Source organism: Ochotona curzoniae, unplaced genomic scaffold (genome assembly GCF_017591425.1).
Source record: "Ochotona curzoniae isolate NIBS_2020 unplaced genomic scaffold, NIBS_Ocur_1.0 contig_2692, whole genome shotgun sequence".
NCBI classification, from domain to species: domain Eukaryota; kingdom Metazoa; phylum Chordata; class Mammalia; order Lagomorpha; family Ochotonidae; genus Ochotona; species Ochotona curzoniae.
In genome coordinates this window covers 15,621,926-15,640,845 of record NW_024465556.1, presented here as the reverse complement: position 1 = coordinate 15,640,845, position 18,920 = coordinate 15,621,926, and the positions used below count along the sequence as shown (strand labels likewise).

General features: G+C 52.7%; 1 protein-coding gene across 2 annotated transcripts; it reads left to right on the top strand.

The window, feature by feature from the left end:
* The first annotated feature begins 6,013 nt into the window (after nucleotides 1-6,013).
* TBATA (thymus, brain and testes associated) lies at nucleotides 6,014-17,484 on the top strand. Of its 2 annotated transcripts, none has more exons than XM_040976084.1 (9): nucleotides 6,014-6,060; nucleotides 7,292-7,524; nucleotides 10,061-10,216; nucleotides 11,055-11,134; nucleotides 12,195-12,380; nucleotides 14,031-14,112; nucleotides 14,800-14,950; nucleotides 16,698-16,750; nucleotides 17,399-17,484. In XM_040976084.1, exons 1-9 carry the CDS (start codon nucleotides 6,014-6,016, stop codon nucleotides 17,482-17,484), a joined length of 1,074 nt encoding a protein of 357 aa, XP_040832018.1. The 2 variants fall into 2 exon arrangements, with proteins under 2 accessions (XP_040832018.1, XP_040832019.1); XM_040976085.1 differs by having other exon boundaries at nucleotides 11,055-11,140; nucleotides 12,210-12,380.
* Nucleotides 17,485-18,920: the final 1,436 nt, after the last annotated feature.

Here is an 18,920-nt window from a genome sequence, read left to right as displayed (position 1 = left end):
TCCCCTTTTGGCAAGTGGTAGAGTTAGACAGAAAATGAGCAAGGATATATAAGAACTCAACAACACCATCCATGAGCAGGCTCTAACCAATATCCACAGAACATTTTATCCCACAGCAGCAGCACACGCATCCTTCCCAATGCCCACAGAGTGAATACCAATTCAGGCCACACCCAGCTCCATAAAATAAGCCTTCACAGATGGCAAATTGTTAAACTACTATAAAACATGTCCTTCTATCACAATGGAATTAATTAATTAATTAGAAATGAATAGCAGGCAGATGACAAAAAATTCCAAAGATACTGAAAACTAAACCATATAGTCCTAAATAATCCACAGAGCAACCCAAGAAAGTCCTAAGGAAAGAAAAAAGAAAGCTAAGCAAAAATGGAGATATAATATACTGAACTCTGCAGAACACTGCAAAGGCAGTGCTGGGAGGACAAGGTACAGATTGAAGGGGCAAAGGTTCAACTCAGTGATATCAGCACCTACTTCAAGCTAGGCACGGCACGATAGCATAGTGGTTAAGGTCCTCACCTTGAACGCGCCAGGATCCCATATGGGCGCCGGCTCTGATCCCGGTGGTCCCACTTCTGATCCAGCTTCCTGCTTGTGGCCTGGGAAAGCAGTCGAGGACGGCCCAAGGCCTTGGGTCCCTGCACCCGTGTGGGAGACCCAGAAGGAGGTTCCTGGCTCCTGGCTTTGGATTGGCACAGCACTGGCCGTTGTGGCCACTTGGGGAGTGGATCATCGGACAGAGGATCTTTCTCTCTGTCTCTCCTCCTCCCTGTACATCTGCCTTTCCAATGAAATAAATAAATCTTAAAAAAAAAAAAAAGCCTAGCCAACTAACCCCAACACAATCGAAAAAAGAGAATGATTAAGAACAGAAGTCCATGAAGCTGAAAACAGAAAAAAAGGAAAAAAAAAAATACTTCAGTAGTACTGTTATGCCACAGAGCTGGTCCCGCCAGAGACCTAACTTAAGGTACCCCCTTCTTGGCCACTACCAGCTGCACTCCATATGTAGACTATGTGTCCAGTTCTAAGTAACAGCCTGGGCAGGCAGGCCTTGAGTACAGCAGCTACAACGCTGGTTGGGACACCCACATCTCCTACGGAAGTTCAGGGGTTCATGTCTTGCTTGGATCTGTTCTGGATTCTTGCTAATGCAGCCTCCAAGAGGCCACTGGTGATGGCCCAAGACTTGGTTCCCTGTTGCTCTGTGGGACACCTGAATAGAGTTCCTGGCTCTTAGCATCTGGAAGTGAGGCAGCAAAGGGAAGATGTCTGTCTTTCAAAAAATAATAATAATAAAACTTTTAAAGATTAAAAAAAATGATATAGTGGACAAGTTCTGAGGCAGCTGGGGTAGGGTGGGAATGGCTTTTCCTCTTTTCTATGTCAGCTCACACTGTAGAAAAACCCCGAAACATGCTGAAAGCAGCTGTTCCCTGGGACAGAAAGCCTTCTCTCCTTTCAAGCGTAGTTTTGTGCAGCTGGATGCTCACCAGGGCCCCTGGAGACGTGCAAGAGGAGGTTTCAGGGACGGCTTCCAAAGGTCACCTATTTCTTGTGGAGCCAGGGTGGGCCGAGTCACAGAAGGCACAGACAAGGCATATTCTGACCCCTGTGGATAGACAGACACTGGCACAAGGTCCCAATGAGGGGCCACCCTCGCCAGTCCACCACAGTCCAACTCCCTCAGACAGGAAGCACAGAATTCTGTTAGAGTTTGGCTTTGCTGTCTAGCTTCCTACCACCCCGGAAGCTGAATATGACAGTCTCAAAGCCAGGAATGTTGACCTCAGAGACCCTGCCTGAGACAACCCCTGAGATGCAGTCTCAGCTAGGAGAACACTAACCTCCCTCCCAGCAAAGCACCAAGCACCAAGCACTGTCTGCAAAGTTTTCCATCATTTGCAGAGCTGCTTGCACCTCTCGGACCTCTGAGGTCAGTCACCACAGGGGTCAAGAACAAGCCCTGTCTTGTCCGACAGCCATTCAAGTTGAGCTTCAAAGAAATAAAGCGAGTTACCCAAGAAAGCTCTCAGACTAAGGACCCGACTTTGTGATCCTATTCCATCAAGTTCACAGCAGGAACAATGATCACAATCCACCTGTTTGAGCTTCTTTATGGGACCAGACACACGACCAGGCACCTTACTTCCCTTGTCCTTCAAACAACCCAGAAGTAAGGCAGAGTACCCTGTTTTACTGGCCCAGAGGAGGTAATGTCTCATTTGAGAGACAAATAGATAGAGGGAGAGAAAAAAAGAGAGAGATCATTAATTCACTGATTTACTCCACAAATAGCCACAGCAGCTGGGACTGGGCCAGACTGAAGCCAGGAGCCAGGAACTCCATTCCTCTCTCCCACCTAGGTACAAGAACCCAAGCACTTGGGCCAGCATCCACTCCTTTTCCAGGCACATGATCACAAATAATGTAATCAGAAGTGGAACAGCCAGGACTTGAACCAGCACTCTGACATGGGATGGCAGTACTGCAGATGGCAGCTTAATGGGCGATCAGAACACTGGCTCCAAATTGTTTTTCCTTTCTAGGCCTGTTTCTGGAACCCAGAACTACTTTATTTAAGATTTATTTATTTTCATTGAAAGGCAGATTAACAGAGAGAATGAGAGACAGATCTTCCTTCTACTGCTTCAATCCCCAAATAGCTGCAACAGCTAGAGCTGAGCTGACCCAAAGCCAAGAGCCTCCTGGTCCGTCAAGCATGCAGGGGTCCAAGGTTTTGAGCCATCCTTTTGCTCTTTTCTCAGGCCATAAGCAGGGAGCTGGATGGGAAGCGGAGCAGCCAGGAAAAAAAATCAATGCCCATATGGGATGCCAGCGCTTGTAGGTAGAGGACTAGTTGGTTGAGCCACTGTGCTAGTTCCAAATGACTCTATTTCCATCTGAATGCCTTGGAGACTTTTAAAATACTTTTAAAATGTATTTACTGTTTTGAAGGGAAGAGTGATGAGGGTAAGGGGGAGAAAAGGAGAGGGAGAGAGAAAGAAAGAGACTCTTCCATCCATTCTTCCACTCTCCAAATGCCCACATCTAGGACTATGCCAAGAGGAAGCCAAGACCTGGGAGTTTCATCCACCTCTCTATGTGGGTGGCAGAGGCTCAAAGACTTCTGATGCTTTCCCAGGCACATTAGCAAGAAACCAGATTGGAACTGGATCAACTGGGACCCAAACTGGTGCTCCCATACAGGATACTGGTATTGCCAGCAGCAGCTTAACTCACTGTTCCACAATGCCAGTCCCCAAAGGGGATGATATCAGCAAGTGATCCTACTTGGTACCAGGCACAGTTCTAAACACTAAGATGTGTAATCTCTCACTTAATATGCCCTTTAATCCTGTGAGAATAAGGGCAAATACTATCTTCATTTCAAAGATAAAGGAACTGGGATTCAGAGGTCAAGTGAGTTGTCTGAGGCCACACAGTAAAGAAGAATGGCAGGGATTTGAACCAAAGATTCTTACCACCATCCTGCGTCTGTGGCAGTCCAAGCAGCTTACGAAGGTGATAGCATCTAAAAGATGTCAGGGCCCAGGGGAACTCCCATGCTGTTGAGGGTTCTCCTCTCTAGGAAACAGTCCCTGAACATCCATCCGCAGGAACAGAACATAGGAAGGCCAAGCCCTGCACAGGGCACAGTGCCGACAAAGCTGGGCTCCAGCCCCAGAATCATCTTCGATCAGTTCTCTCTATCCATCTGCTGCTCACTGGGAGAATCCAGCCCTACGTCCTTCTCCTGCCCCTCATTCCTACTACAGGTGCTGCTGGGGAGGCAGGGGTAGGACGTTTAAAAGGAGCTGAGGCCCTTGGCATGTCCTGCCTGCCCTCAAGGAGGGGACAGAGACCTGGGGAGGTGAGTGGGTGAGGGAGAGGGGGTGCCGGGGAACAGTCCTGTGGTTGTAAGGAGAAGTAACTTAGCAACCGCCAGCTCAGTGGGATCACAAAGCAGCCAGGCTTGCCACAGAGCCCATAAGCCTGCCTCCTGGTTTGTCCCCTGGCAGCAGGGGTTTCTTGTCCACAAGCCACCCTCCTTGGTAAGTCCAAGGGTTTCTTGGGAGGACGTAGAACCCAGAACCAGGTCCAACTCCAGGAGAAGGCCCAGACAGGTGACCGTGGGAGGGAAAGTTCTGAGCTGGATTGGTGGGAGCCTTGGGAACCCTTGTGTCTGGCTGGCTGGTGGCCCAGGGACAGAGGTGGGGTAGGACAGGGGCAGAGGGCAGTGGAGACCTGTCTGTCCTGCTCCGGGGAGGAGGCAGGCCTGGCATTTGGAGTCCTGCTGACCTCTACACAGAAGCTGCGGGCTGTGACTCACGGCTGACTTATCAGATCCTTGTCAGGCATCAGCCCCACGTACCACAGGTAAGTTCTGCAATCAGGATTGTCTTGTCGCAGCGTCACATTTACACACAAGTGCACACACATGTGTGAACCAGATCATGATTGTGGCAGTAGATGAAAGCATTTGAAAGTCTCTGTTCTAAAAAAAAAAAAAAAAGGCCTTTTCCTGTCAGCAGGCAGATTTGGGGATTGCAGATGCCCTACCCAGAAGGCTGTAGCATCAGATACCCTAGGACTGCACTGTTCTTAAGGATGCTCCAAGCTTGTTGAGGAGGCAGCTCATCTGATTGCTTTTAGAGGAAGATAAGGGACCTGGCTGTTTAACCTCAGTAGGCATCTCCTCTTTCCTCATCTCCCACAAAAGTGACCTACCGCATCCTCCCCGGACTGGCACTGGGCAAGGGGGTGGGCCTGTAGATTCTGTGACTCTGGGGATTAAGTCTCCAAGTGCATCCTTTCCCTATCCCAATGCCATCCCTAGCACTTCAGTTACATAAATAGATTGACCACAGTTCTTGGGTAGTTTGTTTTTACAGGTTTTATTTGAAAAGCAGAGAGGAAGACACAGGGTTCCTATCTGTGAATTCACACCTACAAATACCTACAATACCCCAAATAACCAAGCCGAAGCCAGGAACCAGGGACTCAGTCCGGGTCTCCCACCTGGCTGCCAGAGACCCCCTTGCATTCGGTTCTCATGTATTTCAGCACTGGATCAGGTTGAAACCATGAGGTCTCCCATGTGGATGGCAGGGGCCCAGGTACATGGGCCATCTTCTATTGCCTTCCCAGGCACATTAGTGGATCAGAAGCAGAGCAGCAGAGAATCTGAACTTACACCCCACCATCACAGATGGCAGCTTAATGTTCTGCACCTCACACCAGCCCCTGAACTTTTATTTTTTAAATTTTTTTCTATTTTTAAAAAGATTGATTTATTTTTATTGGAAAGTCAGATATACACAGAGGAGGAGAGACAGAGAGGAAGATCTGTCTGATGGTTCACTCTCCAAGTGACCGCAACGGCTGGAGCTGAGCCGATCCGAAGCCAGGAGCCAGGAATTTCTTCAGGGTCACCCACGTGGGTGCAGGGTCCCAAGGCTTTGGACCATCCTCAACTGCTTTCTCAGGCCACAAGTAGGGATGGGAAATGGGACTGCCAGGATTAGAACTGGTACCCGTATGGGATCCTGGCGCGTTTAAGATGAGGACTATGGTCACCAAGCCACCGTGCTGGGTTCTTATGCTTTGTAATTCTCTGGAAATTACCCCTCATGACTTCACATTGTATTTGTAGGATTCATCCCTGAGGCTGTGTGCAGCTGTGGTTTATGTGTTTTCATAGCAATTAAAGAGCACATTGTCTGAAGGTACTGCAACTTACATACTCTACTGCCGTTGGGAATTTGGTTTGTACAGTGTTTACTGTACTTGAATCAAGTTGGTGGGAATATTAAAAAAAAATCCTGTGCATTATCTGCAAAAGATTCTCTCATACCTGGCATACAGCATGCCGACGTTCGATTTTACAAGCGCTCACCCTTTGTTCCCACAAAGCATCTGCTTCCTGTTTGACGCCTTCAACACTAGTGCTACCTGTGCTGTGCCATACAGCAACAGAAACCCTACAATGGCTATGGAAGTGACGGCTCAGCTGGCTGAACATCCGCTGCCAAGGTGAGACCCCATACCTACTCTATAAACTGAGACAGCACATAGCGGCAGCGGGGGGTGGGGGGAAGGGAGGGGACAGCAGAGGGTAGGGAGGTGTCAGCCAGCAAGGTAGAAGATGTGGGGGGCTGGCCATGGGGAATTTTAGCAACAAGGGACTCCAAAGAAATAATTCTTTCTTGCTTTGCCCTGCCTGCCAACTGGGCAGACCCCTCTGAGAAGGGCAGAGGACTCAAGCAGGGACATGGGGCAGAAGCACAGGGCACAGGTGTGCTGGGGCTTTTCTAGAAGCAGTGTGCTCTGTTCGCTGGGGGTAGGGGAAGCCAGCCAAGTGCAATTTACAGAGAAGATTTGCTTTTATTTCTTTAAGTCCCAGACTCTCTAGAGACGAATCAAGACTGGAGCAGGAAACTCTGGGGGCCAGCCAGCGAAGTCCTCAGAGGGTCCAGGGGCAGCATGCCCTGCTTAGCATATCCAGAGTCCACCTGTATTCCTGCAGAGGGGCTCTTTCCAGCCAGGGCCACCAGAAGGGAGTACAAAAAGCCACCAGGCAGGTGGTGCCATCAGGCCCCAGGGCAAGAGCAGCCCACCACTGCATCCTTGCTCAAGCGGACTGGCCTCTACCTCTTCCTCCAGGGTACAAGGCAGGGTGAAGGGAGGGGACAGAACAATGGAGATGGGTATTCTATGGGGGAATCCAGCCAGGGCTGGACATTCACCTGTAGCCTCATGGTGCTAACAGCCTTGGCTCTGCTTCTCCTGGGAGGGGACCCTGGGGTAAGAGACCTATTGGCTTGATCTGACCTTGGCTCCAGCTCTGGTCCCTGGACGCTGAGCTTGGGAGCGTGCAACAGCAGGGTGACAACCCGTGGCTAGCTTCTGCAGAGCTGCCAATGCTTTGGCTTGGGGGACGCCCTGGCTGGGGGCCAGGGGCCCTATTTAAGGGTATGTTGCCCCATGCCAGATGTTCAGAGGAGTAGGTGGGTCTGTGCTTGTGTTTCTGCTTTTAGATGTGCTCTATGGGAGCAAGCAGGGCCCTGGCAATTCTACCAGAGTTCCTGTTGTAGCTCCCAGCTCCCTGCCCAGCAAAACCAAGACTCGCAGGGGTCTGGACTGCGAGAAAAGCGTGGCGCTCCAATGCAGGCTGGCACTGCTGTTGGAGGCAGGAGGAACAGAGGGGTGGGAGGAGAGGGAGCAGAGCAGACTGCATGCCCCTCTTTTAAACTCTTTCCTTCAGTCCCAAGGCTGAGCTGAAACCTGAGAAGAAAGGCCACAGGCCCCAGAGCCAAGGGGACGGAGGGCCGCAGAGAGAGCTGGTGATCCCAGGCATCGTGGATTTTGAGCTAACCCCAGAGCCGGTGACAACCTCCAAGCCCCAAACCCCGGGCTCCTACCGTTTTGGCCAGCTGAGCCACCATTCCTTCTTCTCCCGACACCACCCTCATCCCCAGCACGTGACCCACATCCAAGGTAGGACCGGGTTAGCCTGGGCCTGGCTGGGTGGGGGCTGGGCATGGGGCTATCAAGAATTGCTGCTGAGAACTGAAAAGGAAGTAGCAAGCACAGCCGTCACTCCCAGGCTGAGGCCAGAGAGTATGGGGCCTGACCAAGGATGCAGAGCCACCAGGTAGTCAGACAGGACTCCACGTCAGGGGTCAGGGGAAAAGGCACAGGCTCCAAGGGCAGATCATGGCTTCCCCTCACTACAGGAATTCTCTCCCTTGTTACACACCAGCTCTGCTCTATTCTGGAACCTAGGCCTTCTGTCTATGGGCCCAGCCACCCAGCCAGTGTTCACTGAGGGTGCCATGCCCTGGGGGTGACAGAGAACAGGACACACACATTGCTGCCCTGTGAGAGCTGGTCTCCCAAGGGAAATACATTAGGTGTTGGGGCCAAGAGTGCAGAAGTGGGGAATCACTGTTCTTAACAAGTGGTCAGTGGAAAGACGCAACCAATGGTGTGACATTGAAGCAAAGACTTAACCTAAGAGAATGCAGGAACTATGTGTACACTCGGGGACAAAGATCCGGGCCAATCATCAGCAATGTGAAGACGCTGAGGCCAGAACAGGGGCAAAGAGAGAGGAGAGGTGGAAAGCAGACAACATTGGGAGGCAACTGGGCCCAGTCAAGGGGCTTCACGGGCTGCTGTTGTCACCAGGAAGGCACCTCCCTGAGTCAGATGGAGCCACTAGGTGGTCGTGAGCATGGAAGTGACAGAAGGGAGATATTTGAATAAGATAACTCAGCCTCTGGGCTCCAACTCTGAAAGCAGTGGGAGAGGCTGTGACCTTGGTCCAGACCCTGCTTAGGAGCTAAAGCGCACAGCACACAGCGACTGATTCAACATGCAGAGCCCAGGGCCCAGGCTGCTCTGCCAGGCTCTTGACTAAGGCCACTGGAACTGAGTCTGACAAGACCAAGAAGCCTCCACTACACCAGGGCAAGATAAGGGGTGGGGGAAGGAGTGGCATCAGGATGTGGAGATATGAAAGGTGAGATGCCTTTTACAGGTACTGAGATTTGGGGAAAAGACAGAAATAAAATTCTAGAAGTTCATAAAACAGAATTAAAAGTTAAGAGTTGGGCCAGGCATTTAACCTGGTAGTTAAATTGCTGCATCCAACATCAAAGAACTCTCATCTTACATACAGCTTGATTTCTGGTGCCAGTTCCTGACTGCTGCTTCCTCCAGGGCACACCCAGATGGGCAGCAGTGACGGCACAGGTCGTTGGGACTCTGCCACCCACATGGGAGACCAGGACTGGGACCTCCGCTCCCAGTTTCTTCAGCCTGACCCAGCCCCAGCTGGAGAGTAAATCAATGATGACGTTCACTCTCACACTTCTTTTTTTCTCTCTGCCTCTCACATAAATAGTTTTTTAAAAAGCATGAGTTCGTTTTGGTCCAAAAAAACCCCTCGTATAATATGTAGAAAGTGCATATTGTAAAAGCAAAGCAAAAAAAAAAAACCAAAAAAAAAAAAACTATGCAAGGAATTAAAAAAAAATTTGCACCAAGAGAAAGTCATACTTTAAAGATTTATCTGAAAGGCAGAGTGGCAGGGAAGGAGATGGAAAAGGGGAGAAGGGGGATCAATAGCTACAACAGCCAGGACAGGGTCATGCTGACCCAGAGGACAGAAACTCCATCCAGATCTTCCACATGCATGGTAGGGTGCATTAACAGAGAGCTACAAGGGAGCTACATCAGAAGCAGAGCAACCAGGACTCAAACTGGTGCTTCAATGTGGGATGCCAGCATAATAAGTGGTGGCTGAACCTCCCAAGCCACAAAGCTGTTCCCTAAGCTCATACCTTGAATTACATTTTCCAAGAACTTTGTGAGAGTCCCTCCAGGAGTGGTGATGTTTCTTGTGGTGTACCTGCAGGGGATCAGACAGGGTCCTTGGGGATTCAAGAGAGGAAACCTGGCCCACAGGCCAGGCCCAGATAGCCAACATTATGTGCAGAGACCATTGAGCTAGGAGAGGCTGGCAGAGGGGGGCCCTGGGTCCCCCAGCAAGAATTTCAGGAAGGACCTACTTGCTCACAGATTAATCATCCAGAATCACCTGTTACCCAGAAAGACTCTGGGCGCAAGGGCCCTCGGCCCTGGGGCTGCCAGACCAGGTCCCTGCTGTCACACACTGGGACTTTCTGACCCAACAGTCTGGTCCTTGGCTGCTTAAGTGCTCACAGGTATGCTCCAGTGTGCAATTCATTGTCCTGTCCTGGGAAACCTGCAGGACCTCAGGAAGCAAAGGGACAAGTCCTTGTGTGACCCCCAAGCAGGTACTTCCATTCTCAGTTTCCCTTGGGTGTTGTGATGGCTGGTCCAGGTGGTTAGAGTGGCTTGCTCTGACCATCTCTGGGCTGGTGGTGGTGATAGGAGGAAGTGGAGCCAGGGCTCTGTCCTCACTCCCTATCCCCGACATTTTTCCAGCCTCCTGGAGCTCCTGATTGCCCATGCTTCTCATTCCACAACCTGTCACCCTTTGCAGATCTCACTGGGAAGCCTGTTTGTGTCGTCAAAGACGAGTTCTCTCAGATGCCCTTGCCTGAGTCCATGCCCGTATCTCACTGTCTGCTGGGGATGCCCACCATCTCTGCCCCCATTGGAGACCCCCAGTCCAACCGGAACCCCCAGCTTCCTTCTGGTGGGTACTTGAGCTCCACCACTATGGGACTCACCCCTCTTCCTAACATCTGCCCCACATGGCAGGTGCTGGGAGCCCCGACGAGGGAAAGGCCCTCATGGGAGGGGGAGGCCTGAAGACAACACTCCCATTGTTCCCACCCTCAACCCCATCCACAAACCCAACCCTGTTGGGACTGCAAGTGCTTGGGGGGGGCGGGGGGTAATAGCAAGCAGGTAATTAGAAGGGGACAAGTCAATTTTGGCAAGAGTCATGACTTCCAGTTAGACAGAAATGAGGTTTACATGTTTAATTAAGTCACATGCTAGGGAGCTGGCCAATGGGTCAGTTAGCCAAAGGCTGGCACAGTCTTCTGGAGACTTTACCTGTCTCTCTCTCAGTGGGGATAGGGACAGGACAGATGCCAGGGAAGGGGTTGGGCAGCCAGTGCAGGGCTGAGTTTGGAAGGCTGTCTTCAGGGCCCTTTGCCAGCTTCTCCAGGAAGTAGGTTAGGAGCTTGATGACTCATGTGGGCCTAGTGTTTGAATTTCAGACCTGACTTTAGGTACCTGAGAGGGGTGAAGCTAGAGTAAGCCACGTGAACCATGGCACAGATAGCTGAGTTCTTGCTAGTGCCTCGTGGGTAATACCACAGGCAGGACAATGGTTCAAACCCTCCTGGAGAGAAGCTGTATGATTCCTAATTCTTCTCCCTCAAGGACACCATTCCCCTTTTGCTAGGGCAGGCCAGGAATGGGGGGAGTCTGCCCTACCTAGCCCTGACCCTCTAGCCCTGATGCTACAGGCAAGGGAGCAGGGCTCTAGATTCCATTGGCAGGATCTTGTCTCCTCCTCCCAGAGGCCTGGAAGAGGGAGCTGAAGGAGCTATCTTCCCGGGTGGCCACTTTCACCAAGGAGAATGAGCTGAAGACCAAAGAGGTAGGTGTGCCCCCTTGCTCACCAAGCCCTCCCATGCTGGGACCTTCAAAACTCTACTGTTGCCCTGGAATGGAGGGGGCTGACAAGTGGCAACACCTGGAGGAGGGTCATGTCCAGGGTGCATAGGAGAGCAGGTACACCTTCAGATGGAGGAACCAGGGAGAGGTCATGGAGAAGTGGCAAGATGCAAGGTTGGGGGAGTTTTGTAGGTGGGTGGGGAGGCACAATGGCTCTGGAGCCCCAAACACAGGACATCTGTGGGCCTGCTAGGGAGAAGGCAGGAAGGTGCTGGCTTTGAATGTAAGGAAAAAGTGCCTGCTTTTAATGTATCAGTTTAGCTTAGTATCTGATCTCACAAGGAGTGCAGAATCACTCAAGAGTTTCATCCATGATGAGGGGATGGGCGTGGCCTGTTTGGTCAAACCACCAAGACCATAGGGACGGAGCTTGAAGAGGCTTCGAGTTGGCACTGGGACAGGCCTGGCCCTTTGCTCCAGAGTCTGCTCATGCTTTGGGTCTTGGGCAAGCAGAGTGGAGAGGCAGAGGCCAGGCTTCTCATCCCTGTTGCAGCTCACTGTGCACCCACTGAGTTTCAGTTTTCCTGTCTTTAACATGGGAGAAAGGATCTCACCAGTCTTGAGTAGAACTGCAAGGTCAGGAGGCTTCAAGCTTGTGCCCTGAGGCAGGACTGGGGCTGCAGAGCTAGGAATGAAGGTCAGAGGCAGGCCTTTGGTGTAGGGTGCTGATTTTTACATCTCTTGATGGAAAGGAGGAAGGGCTGAAAGGAGTACCTACCAGGGAGCATGTGGAAACAGGGTTCAAGAAGGAAGAACCCTGGAGAGTTGAAATTGTTTGTTTTCAGCATGCTTGCTACAGTATAAGGGGGTGGAGAGTGGCCAGACAGGGGTGCTAAAGAAGGGACTTAGCAAAGGGGGTGCTGAATGATTTCCTAGGTGCTTGGCACTGCCATGGGGCTGAGGTTCAACGATGCCCTGGCTGTGTGACCCAGCCTCCTTCCCACCTCCTCCCTCCCCTCTTGCTCACTGCCTGGAGTGTCCAGTTGCTTGTGTCCCAGCAGAAGGAAGAGCCTCTGCGGGAACAGGGGGCCATGTATTCAGCTGACACTGGGAGGCTCATCCCGGCTTCCGTGCGTGCTGTTGGCCGTCGCAGCTCCCGCCAGCGGAGCCGTCCTGTGGGCAGAGATGGAGGAAGACAGAGCTTCCTCCTGCAGGATCAAGATCTGCTGGTGAGCTTAGCACTTGTCTTGCTCCCTGACTCCCAAATGCATCACATCAGCAGGTGCTCCTCCAGAGGAGGGACAGGTACCAGAAACTCGCGGGGAGACAGCAAACCCCAGCCCACATTGGTGTGAACTTGTTGCAGCTTTCATCCTACAACCTGTCCACACTGGAAGCTTGTGTATAATACCATCATAGATCTGCCTGGCATTTGGGGTCCAGGTGTAGGGAGATGCAGGCTGCTACACCCTGCAAGCCTGGCTTCTCATACCCTCAGAAGAGTTGGACCCTTGCTTCAGCACAGCACACAGCCCACCTACTCTAGGCATGAGACAAGCCCATGCCTTGCTCCAGTTGGTCCTCCAGGAATGGTGAGCAACTCTGTAGCCTCTTAGGAGCCATGCTGTTAGGCATTAGTGAACTCTCCAGGGAACAGAGATGGGAGGCCCATTCCACAGATCACAGATGGGGAGGATGAGGCCCTGCCAGGTGATGTTCCCACCAAGCCCAGAGAAAGAAGAGCACAGCCAGGGGCTATAATGCAGTGCTTTCTCCAACATAGGACAGCCTCACTTCACCAGGAATTAGGTTCTTAGGTCCTGTGGGGAGGGGGCACAGGGCAGGTAAATCAGATGCAGAGAATGGAGAAGGGTATGGGGCCAATCAGGGTGGGGGGATTCCTGTAACAGGTGGATACCTGGGGGTTGAGTGTGGACACCCAAGCAGGCAGAGGCCTGGGGAGATGCCAGATCCAGCTCTGGCTCTTCCAAGGAGTCAGAACCCTGCTGGGGTCAGCCAAGCCCCTTGGGGGGACTGATTGCCAAGCACTGAGAGGGTCCTGCTTTCCTAGGACTCCAGGGGGTTCCTTCCACCATGGGCCCCAACTTCAGTCCGCCACAGGTGCCCTAAGAAGCCTGGCCTAGGGAGCCCCCATAACCCACCTGAGATGGAGCTGGACCTTTTCCTGATGCTGCTTGACTGGAGAGCGCAGGGGAAGTTGAGGCTTGCAGTGGCCAAGACGTCAGAGGATGAGAAGGATACGGCCAGGCGCCAAGAGGACAGGAGGGAGCCCCACACGCAGCTGTTGGCAGTGGGAGCTGCCCGCCCTGAGCTCCAGGCTGCCCACTGGGGTGTCCCTGCCTCTTGGCTGACATTGCCAGGTTCTGGGCACTCCAGGGTAGGGAGTCCCGAGGGGTTCCTGAAATTTCCACAAGGACCCAGTCACTTGAGACTTGGTGTGTGTCTCGGGAGTGTCAGGACAGGGGGTGGGGATGATTGGCCAGCTCTGACCACCTTCCCCCAGAGAGGTCCTGGGAGATAGCTAACCCAAACAGCTCCAGGGATGAAGGACCTACTGTCTCCCTGTTGGGCATCTTTGCTCAAAGGCCAGATTCCTCCTTGTCCAAGGAGAAGTGGAGAATCTTCCTAAAGGACTGCTATGCAGCAAAGCCCTCTGTTGAGTGCAAAATACCATGCACAGGGGGAGGCTGAGGCCCTGTTGGGAGGAATTTGCCTAGCCAGCCTGTGGCTCTGGGGTGTCACCTGTGAGGGATGGGCCCTTCAGCGCCCCTGGAGCCCATGTAGGCCTTTGCTCCCAGCTGGAACACTCACCATCTGGTCTCACTGACCCAGTCTGTCCTCTGTCCCCCTGCCTGTAGGTCCTGGAGCTGCTTTGTCAGATCTTGCAGACAGACTCACTGAGCGCTATCCAGTTCTGGCTACTCTACGCTCCCCCCAAGGGTGAGGACACAACTGCATGGTCTCCTTTCCGCACAGGGACTGCCAACATCCAGCCCTTGTTCCCTGGCTCTGTGGAGTCAGATATGGCTCAGTGTCCTCTTTTGGGAGAGGCGAGAGGCCTTGAAATAGGCCTTTTCAGCTGGACAACAATACTGCTTTCCTCTCCATGAGTCTTTGGCAAAGGATGCATCCTGCTCATTGGAGGGGACCCTTCCTCTGTACTGGCCCTGCTCAAACCATAGTGGAAAATGCACAGATACACGTGGTCCAGACAGACACGGGGATGTACATGAAAACACAAGCAGGCGCACGTTGGGACACTGAGTGGAGTGAAGGGGAAGAGTGGAGACAGCCAGGAAACTAACTGGAGAAGGCAGAGGGGAGAGAGGAGGAGGAAGGGAGTGAAGGGAGAGAGGAAGAGGAGAGCCCATCCCCAACAGACTTCCCAGAGATGGCCAAGGGGTGTGTGGTGGGCAGGATGGGGCTGAAGAAAAGGCACACAAGTATTTGTGCAATAGGAGAGGGACAACTTGCACACATGTACCAGGAGAGCAAATGGACAGAATTTGGGATGCTTAGAGAAAGCTGTGCTTAGCCTGGCTTGGGCCAGAGCTGGAGACTCTGCTGCCTCACCTTTACTGCTGTCCAAGAGGCAGCTGAGAACTCTGCCTGGGGTTCTGCTTTCAGAGAAAGACCTGGCTCTAGGACTGCTGCAGACGGCAGTGGCCCAGCTCCTCCCTCAGCCTCTGGTCTCCATTCCGGCAGAAAAACTGCTGCACCAGCTGCAAGAAGTCCAGGAGCCACCACCTCAGGAGAAGCAGCAGCTGCCGCACTCCAGGTGGGCTCTATGACCCTCAGCTGCCGGCCTCCTCTTGGAACTACTCCCTCCCATGTCCACCCAGGGGATGCCACTGGGGCCCAGAGAAAGGAGATGACGTTGGCCAGAGCTAGGGTTGACAGAGCTTTGTCCAGGGATCTTCCTGTTGTGCCCATGTTGTGTGAGTGCCCACACTGCCCATCAGACTGGCCACCTGCCATGCCCATGGTGGCAAGACTACTGGATAAGTTCCCTCTGAGACACTTGTGGTGGATGGGAGGACACAGGTAGAGAAGGAATGCTACATGAGGCGGGCCGAGGATTTTCACACTAATATTGATTGCCGAGGAAGGTAGGGGAGAAAGAGATTGATGGTAAATTGGGGAACCTGAGTCTGCAATTTGCACAGCTGGTAGCACCAAGCAGCCGCTGTGTTGGTGTGAACTTACTGGGGACTTTGCATATGTCTAGGCCTTGTGATCTCCCACAGAGGCAGTACCACCTCCATCTGACAGAGGAGGACACAGAGGCTTGGAGAGGAGTGTTCAAACCACCTGCTCAGTTGGGGGCTTGCTGCAAATTCAGATTCCATTGAGCCTAGCTCTGTAGAGGAGGGGGCAAGCAGGGACTCTGCATTATCAGCAGCTGGCCTGAGACTTCTGACAACTTGGGGAGGACGGGAGGAGGTTGAGGGTGTGGCAGACAGGAAGGCACACACATCAGGGAGTGTGAAGTCTCAGGTGGTTGGAACCATGAGAAATGCATAGGCTGGGTGAGAAGGGGAGTCAGGGAGGAGAGCTTAGTTTTGCCAAAAGCACAGGCTCTCCCTCTGACCTTGCACTTGTCTGTCTGTCACTCTGAGTGACCAGAGGAAGAATGGCATGGAGAGAAAGGCAGCATCATTGTGACCCCAGCTAAGCCTCTGTTTTACCTTGCCTCAAATCCCCCTCTAAGAGACTTTGATGGGGAAAATGGCCTCTGAGAAGGGGGAGATGTAAAAGGGATAGAGGAGGGCTAAGGGTGATGGCCTAGCGGCTAAATCCTCTCCTTGCACTTGCTGGGATCCCATATGGGTGCCAGTTCATGTCCCAGTTGCTCCACTTCCCACCCAGCTCTCTGCTTTGACCTGGGAAAACAATCGAGGATGGTCCAAAGCCTTGGGACTGTGCACTCACGTGGGAGACCCAGAAGAAGCTCCTGGCTGCTGGCTTAGGATTGGCTCAGCTCCAGCCATTGCAGCTATTTAGGGAATGAACCAGCAGAGGGAAGATCTTCCTCCCTGTATCTCCTTCTCTCTGGAAATCTGACTTTCAGATAAAAATAAATCCTTTTTTTTTTAAAAAAAAAAAAAGGCATCGGGGAAATACAGAACCCAAATTCAACAGAGGGGAGCATTGCCCATGGCTGTGTAAGAGGTGGGCATGTTCTCCCCCTGTCTGCCAGAAGCCAGTGGGGTAAGCAAGAGGCTGTGGCTTTGGCCATTCTCTACAGCTGCGGGAACAGCTTAAGGACCTTACTTCCTGGGGAGAAGGGTGGGCGACAGCCAATGCAGTCCATAGGCTAGATCCTGTCAGGGTGACACAGGGAGGCCCCTAGCGTTCAACCATAGACAACAGCATGCTGGCTGTCCAGGGAGTAGGATGCAGGGAGCTCTTGCTTATGGACAGCACCTGCACCACCATCCCCATTCCCCTGCCACACACACACCCCCGGTGGCAGTGGCTTTCCAGCTTGACATTTCAGGCCTCCACTTTCTCTTTGGTTTTAGTCAGTCTTTAAAGAAGATGAAGACGCCACCTCTACCAAAAAGCGAAAAGCCAGGTAAGACTCCGCACAGGGGCTCACCCTTTGGGCTCCCTGAGGACTGTTGTAACTGGATTCCTTGGCCACTTGGCAATGGGCCCCTGCCCAAGGAGCCTACTCATTCCACTGAGTCTCACCCAACAAGGAGGGCTCCTGGACCCGGGGAGGGCCCACTAGCAAAGCTCCACCTGCTTGTGGGTGGACAGCAAACCGGCCAAGAGATGCATGGTAAGAGATGCCATGAGACAGGTGTGGTTTCAGGCAGAAAGTGTCTGGGGGTTAGAAGCAGGGCTGAGTACCCCCTCTGGTTGCTCTGTAAGCATGGACTGGAGGGCAGGGGCACAAAGGGGTGAGGGAGACCAGAGAGGGGCCGACTGCAATCTTCCTAGTGACTTAGGTTGAAGGCAGAGGCAGGGTGGGAGGGGAGGGAAGAGGACAGATGTCCCTGATGGAGCCTTGATTGGGTTCTGAGTACCCTGCCTTGGTTGGGGTGGGAGGATGATGAGGCTCTGAGGATGGAATCAACTTGTCCCAGGTCTCCAGAAGAGCTGAGAACAGAAACCCAGCTTGAGCCTCTGGTCCATTCTCACACATGGTGTGGGGGTCCCGCGGGAAGGAGTCTGCTTCCTGCTGCTCCTGTCCTGACTGCTCTCTCTCCTTCCCCAGAGTACATTGGGAAAGCCCAAGTCCTGCGGATGCACTCAAGCATGGGACCGGAAGAAAAGGTGGCAGAAGCAAAGGCAGGGAGCTGAGAAACACGGGGCAGAACAAGGCCCCGTGGCCTGCCTGGCACCAAGGCAGCTCCCAGGTTTGGGAGAACTTCACCCCCTACCACTTTAACAGCAGCTCCTAATTGCCTTAGCACAGTCTACCCAATAAAAGCTGGCCTTCCCCTGGGGAGGACGGCTTCACTCTCCCAGCAGTCAAAGCTCCCTGCTTGTGTGCAACTGCGCTGAACCACACCCCTCTCCCCAGGGGCTGCACTGCAGGGCTGTGGGTAGTGGGGGTGGCCTGAGAGAGGGACCCTGTGCCTCCTGCAGCTGTGTCAAAGCTAAGGGGAGGTTAGGACAGATGTCGGAGCAGGAACACACAGGGCAGGTGCCTTAGCGTGAGCATGTAAACCAGGTTTGACCACATGCCAGGGAAGGAGACAGTGACTTGGGCAAGTGATGTATTTAATACTCTGCATAAGCAATACCATGATGGGGTCTCCAAAAAACCCTAAAGGTGGAGGAGCATCAGCATCAGCCTCTCTATTTTGTGGATGAGAAAACTGGGGTTCAAGCAAAAGAACCTATTCCCTGAGAGGAGCAGGTGTCCCCCACTCAAAGACGTTGTCCTGTTTCTGGAGTAGGGAAGAGGCAGTGAGGATCTACTGTGACTCAGTGCACTGACCAAGAGGACTTAGTTGCACAAACCATGGTTCTGGCCTGTACTTGTAGCACATCCATTCAAATGGGTTTGGCATCCTAGGGTTTTCCCAAACAGCCCGTTCTCAAGAAACCTCCTTATAGATCAGGGGGTGGCAGACATGTGCTGTGGCTCCAGCCCCCAGCTTTATGTTTACCCTCACACTACCTTGTTTTAGAGGCCACAGCCTCTCTTTTGCCAAGGTTGGCTCCCCAGGTGCAGTACACAACACAGCTCCTTTCCTCACCAGCTCTCTGGCTGAGCTCTCCCCAAGCCAGCAATTTGCCCCCAGACAGCCCATGCTTGGTTATTTTTCCAGGTTCCAAGTTGTAGTAAGATGAACACAATGTAAACAGCATCACCATCAAGTGCACAGCTCACAACACAAATGATCACCACCACCTGCCTCCAGGCCTGCCCGTCTCACAAACCTGCATCCCCACTCCCTGCCTGACTCCAGCCAGGCTGCTGTGGCAAAGGCTTTAGGGTGGGGGGACTGACAACAGGACACGTGCAGCACTCCCCACCTGCAGACTCGGAAGGCCAAGATGCATGCACCAGCAGACTGGGGCTGTTGTGTGAGCCTGTTCTAGTATGCTGCTTGCTGTGTGTCCTCTGATGGGAGATGAAACAAACAGTCCCCCCCCCACAAACCCTATAATCACTAATTTCATTCATCAAGAGGATACCCTGCTAAACTAAAACCTCCCCTAGACCTCACCTCAGTGCCATCCCTGGGGGCCAGCTGGCTACATGGGAATTGTGCAAGATTCATGCA

Excerpts from the sequence above, each read along its gene's own strand:
- TBATA (XM_040976084.1), top strand. The coding sequence starts at position 6,014 with ATGGCTATGGAAGTGACGGCTCAGCTGGCTGAACATCCGCTGCCAAG. Across the intron at positions 6,061-7,291 it reads GCTGAACATCCGCTGCCAAG|TCCCAAGGCTGAGCTGAAAC; the intron begins GTGAGACCCCAT and ends TCTTTCCTTCAG. Across the intron at positions 14,951-16,697 it reads CAGCAGCTGCCGCACTCCAG|TCAGTCTTTAAAGAAGATGA; the intron begins GTGGGCTCTATG and ends CTTTGGTTTTAG.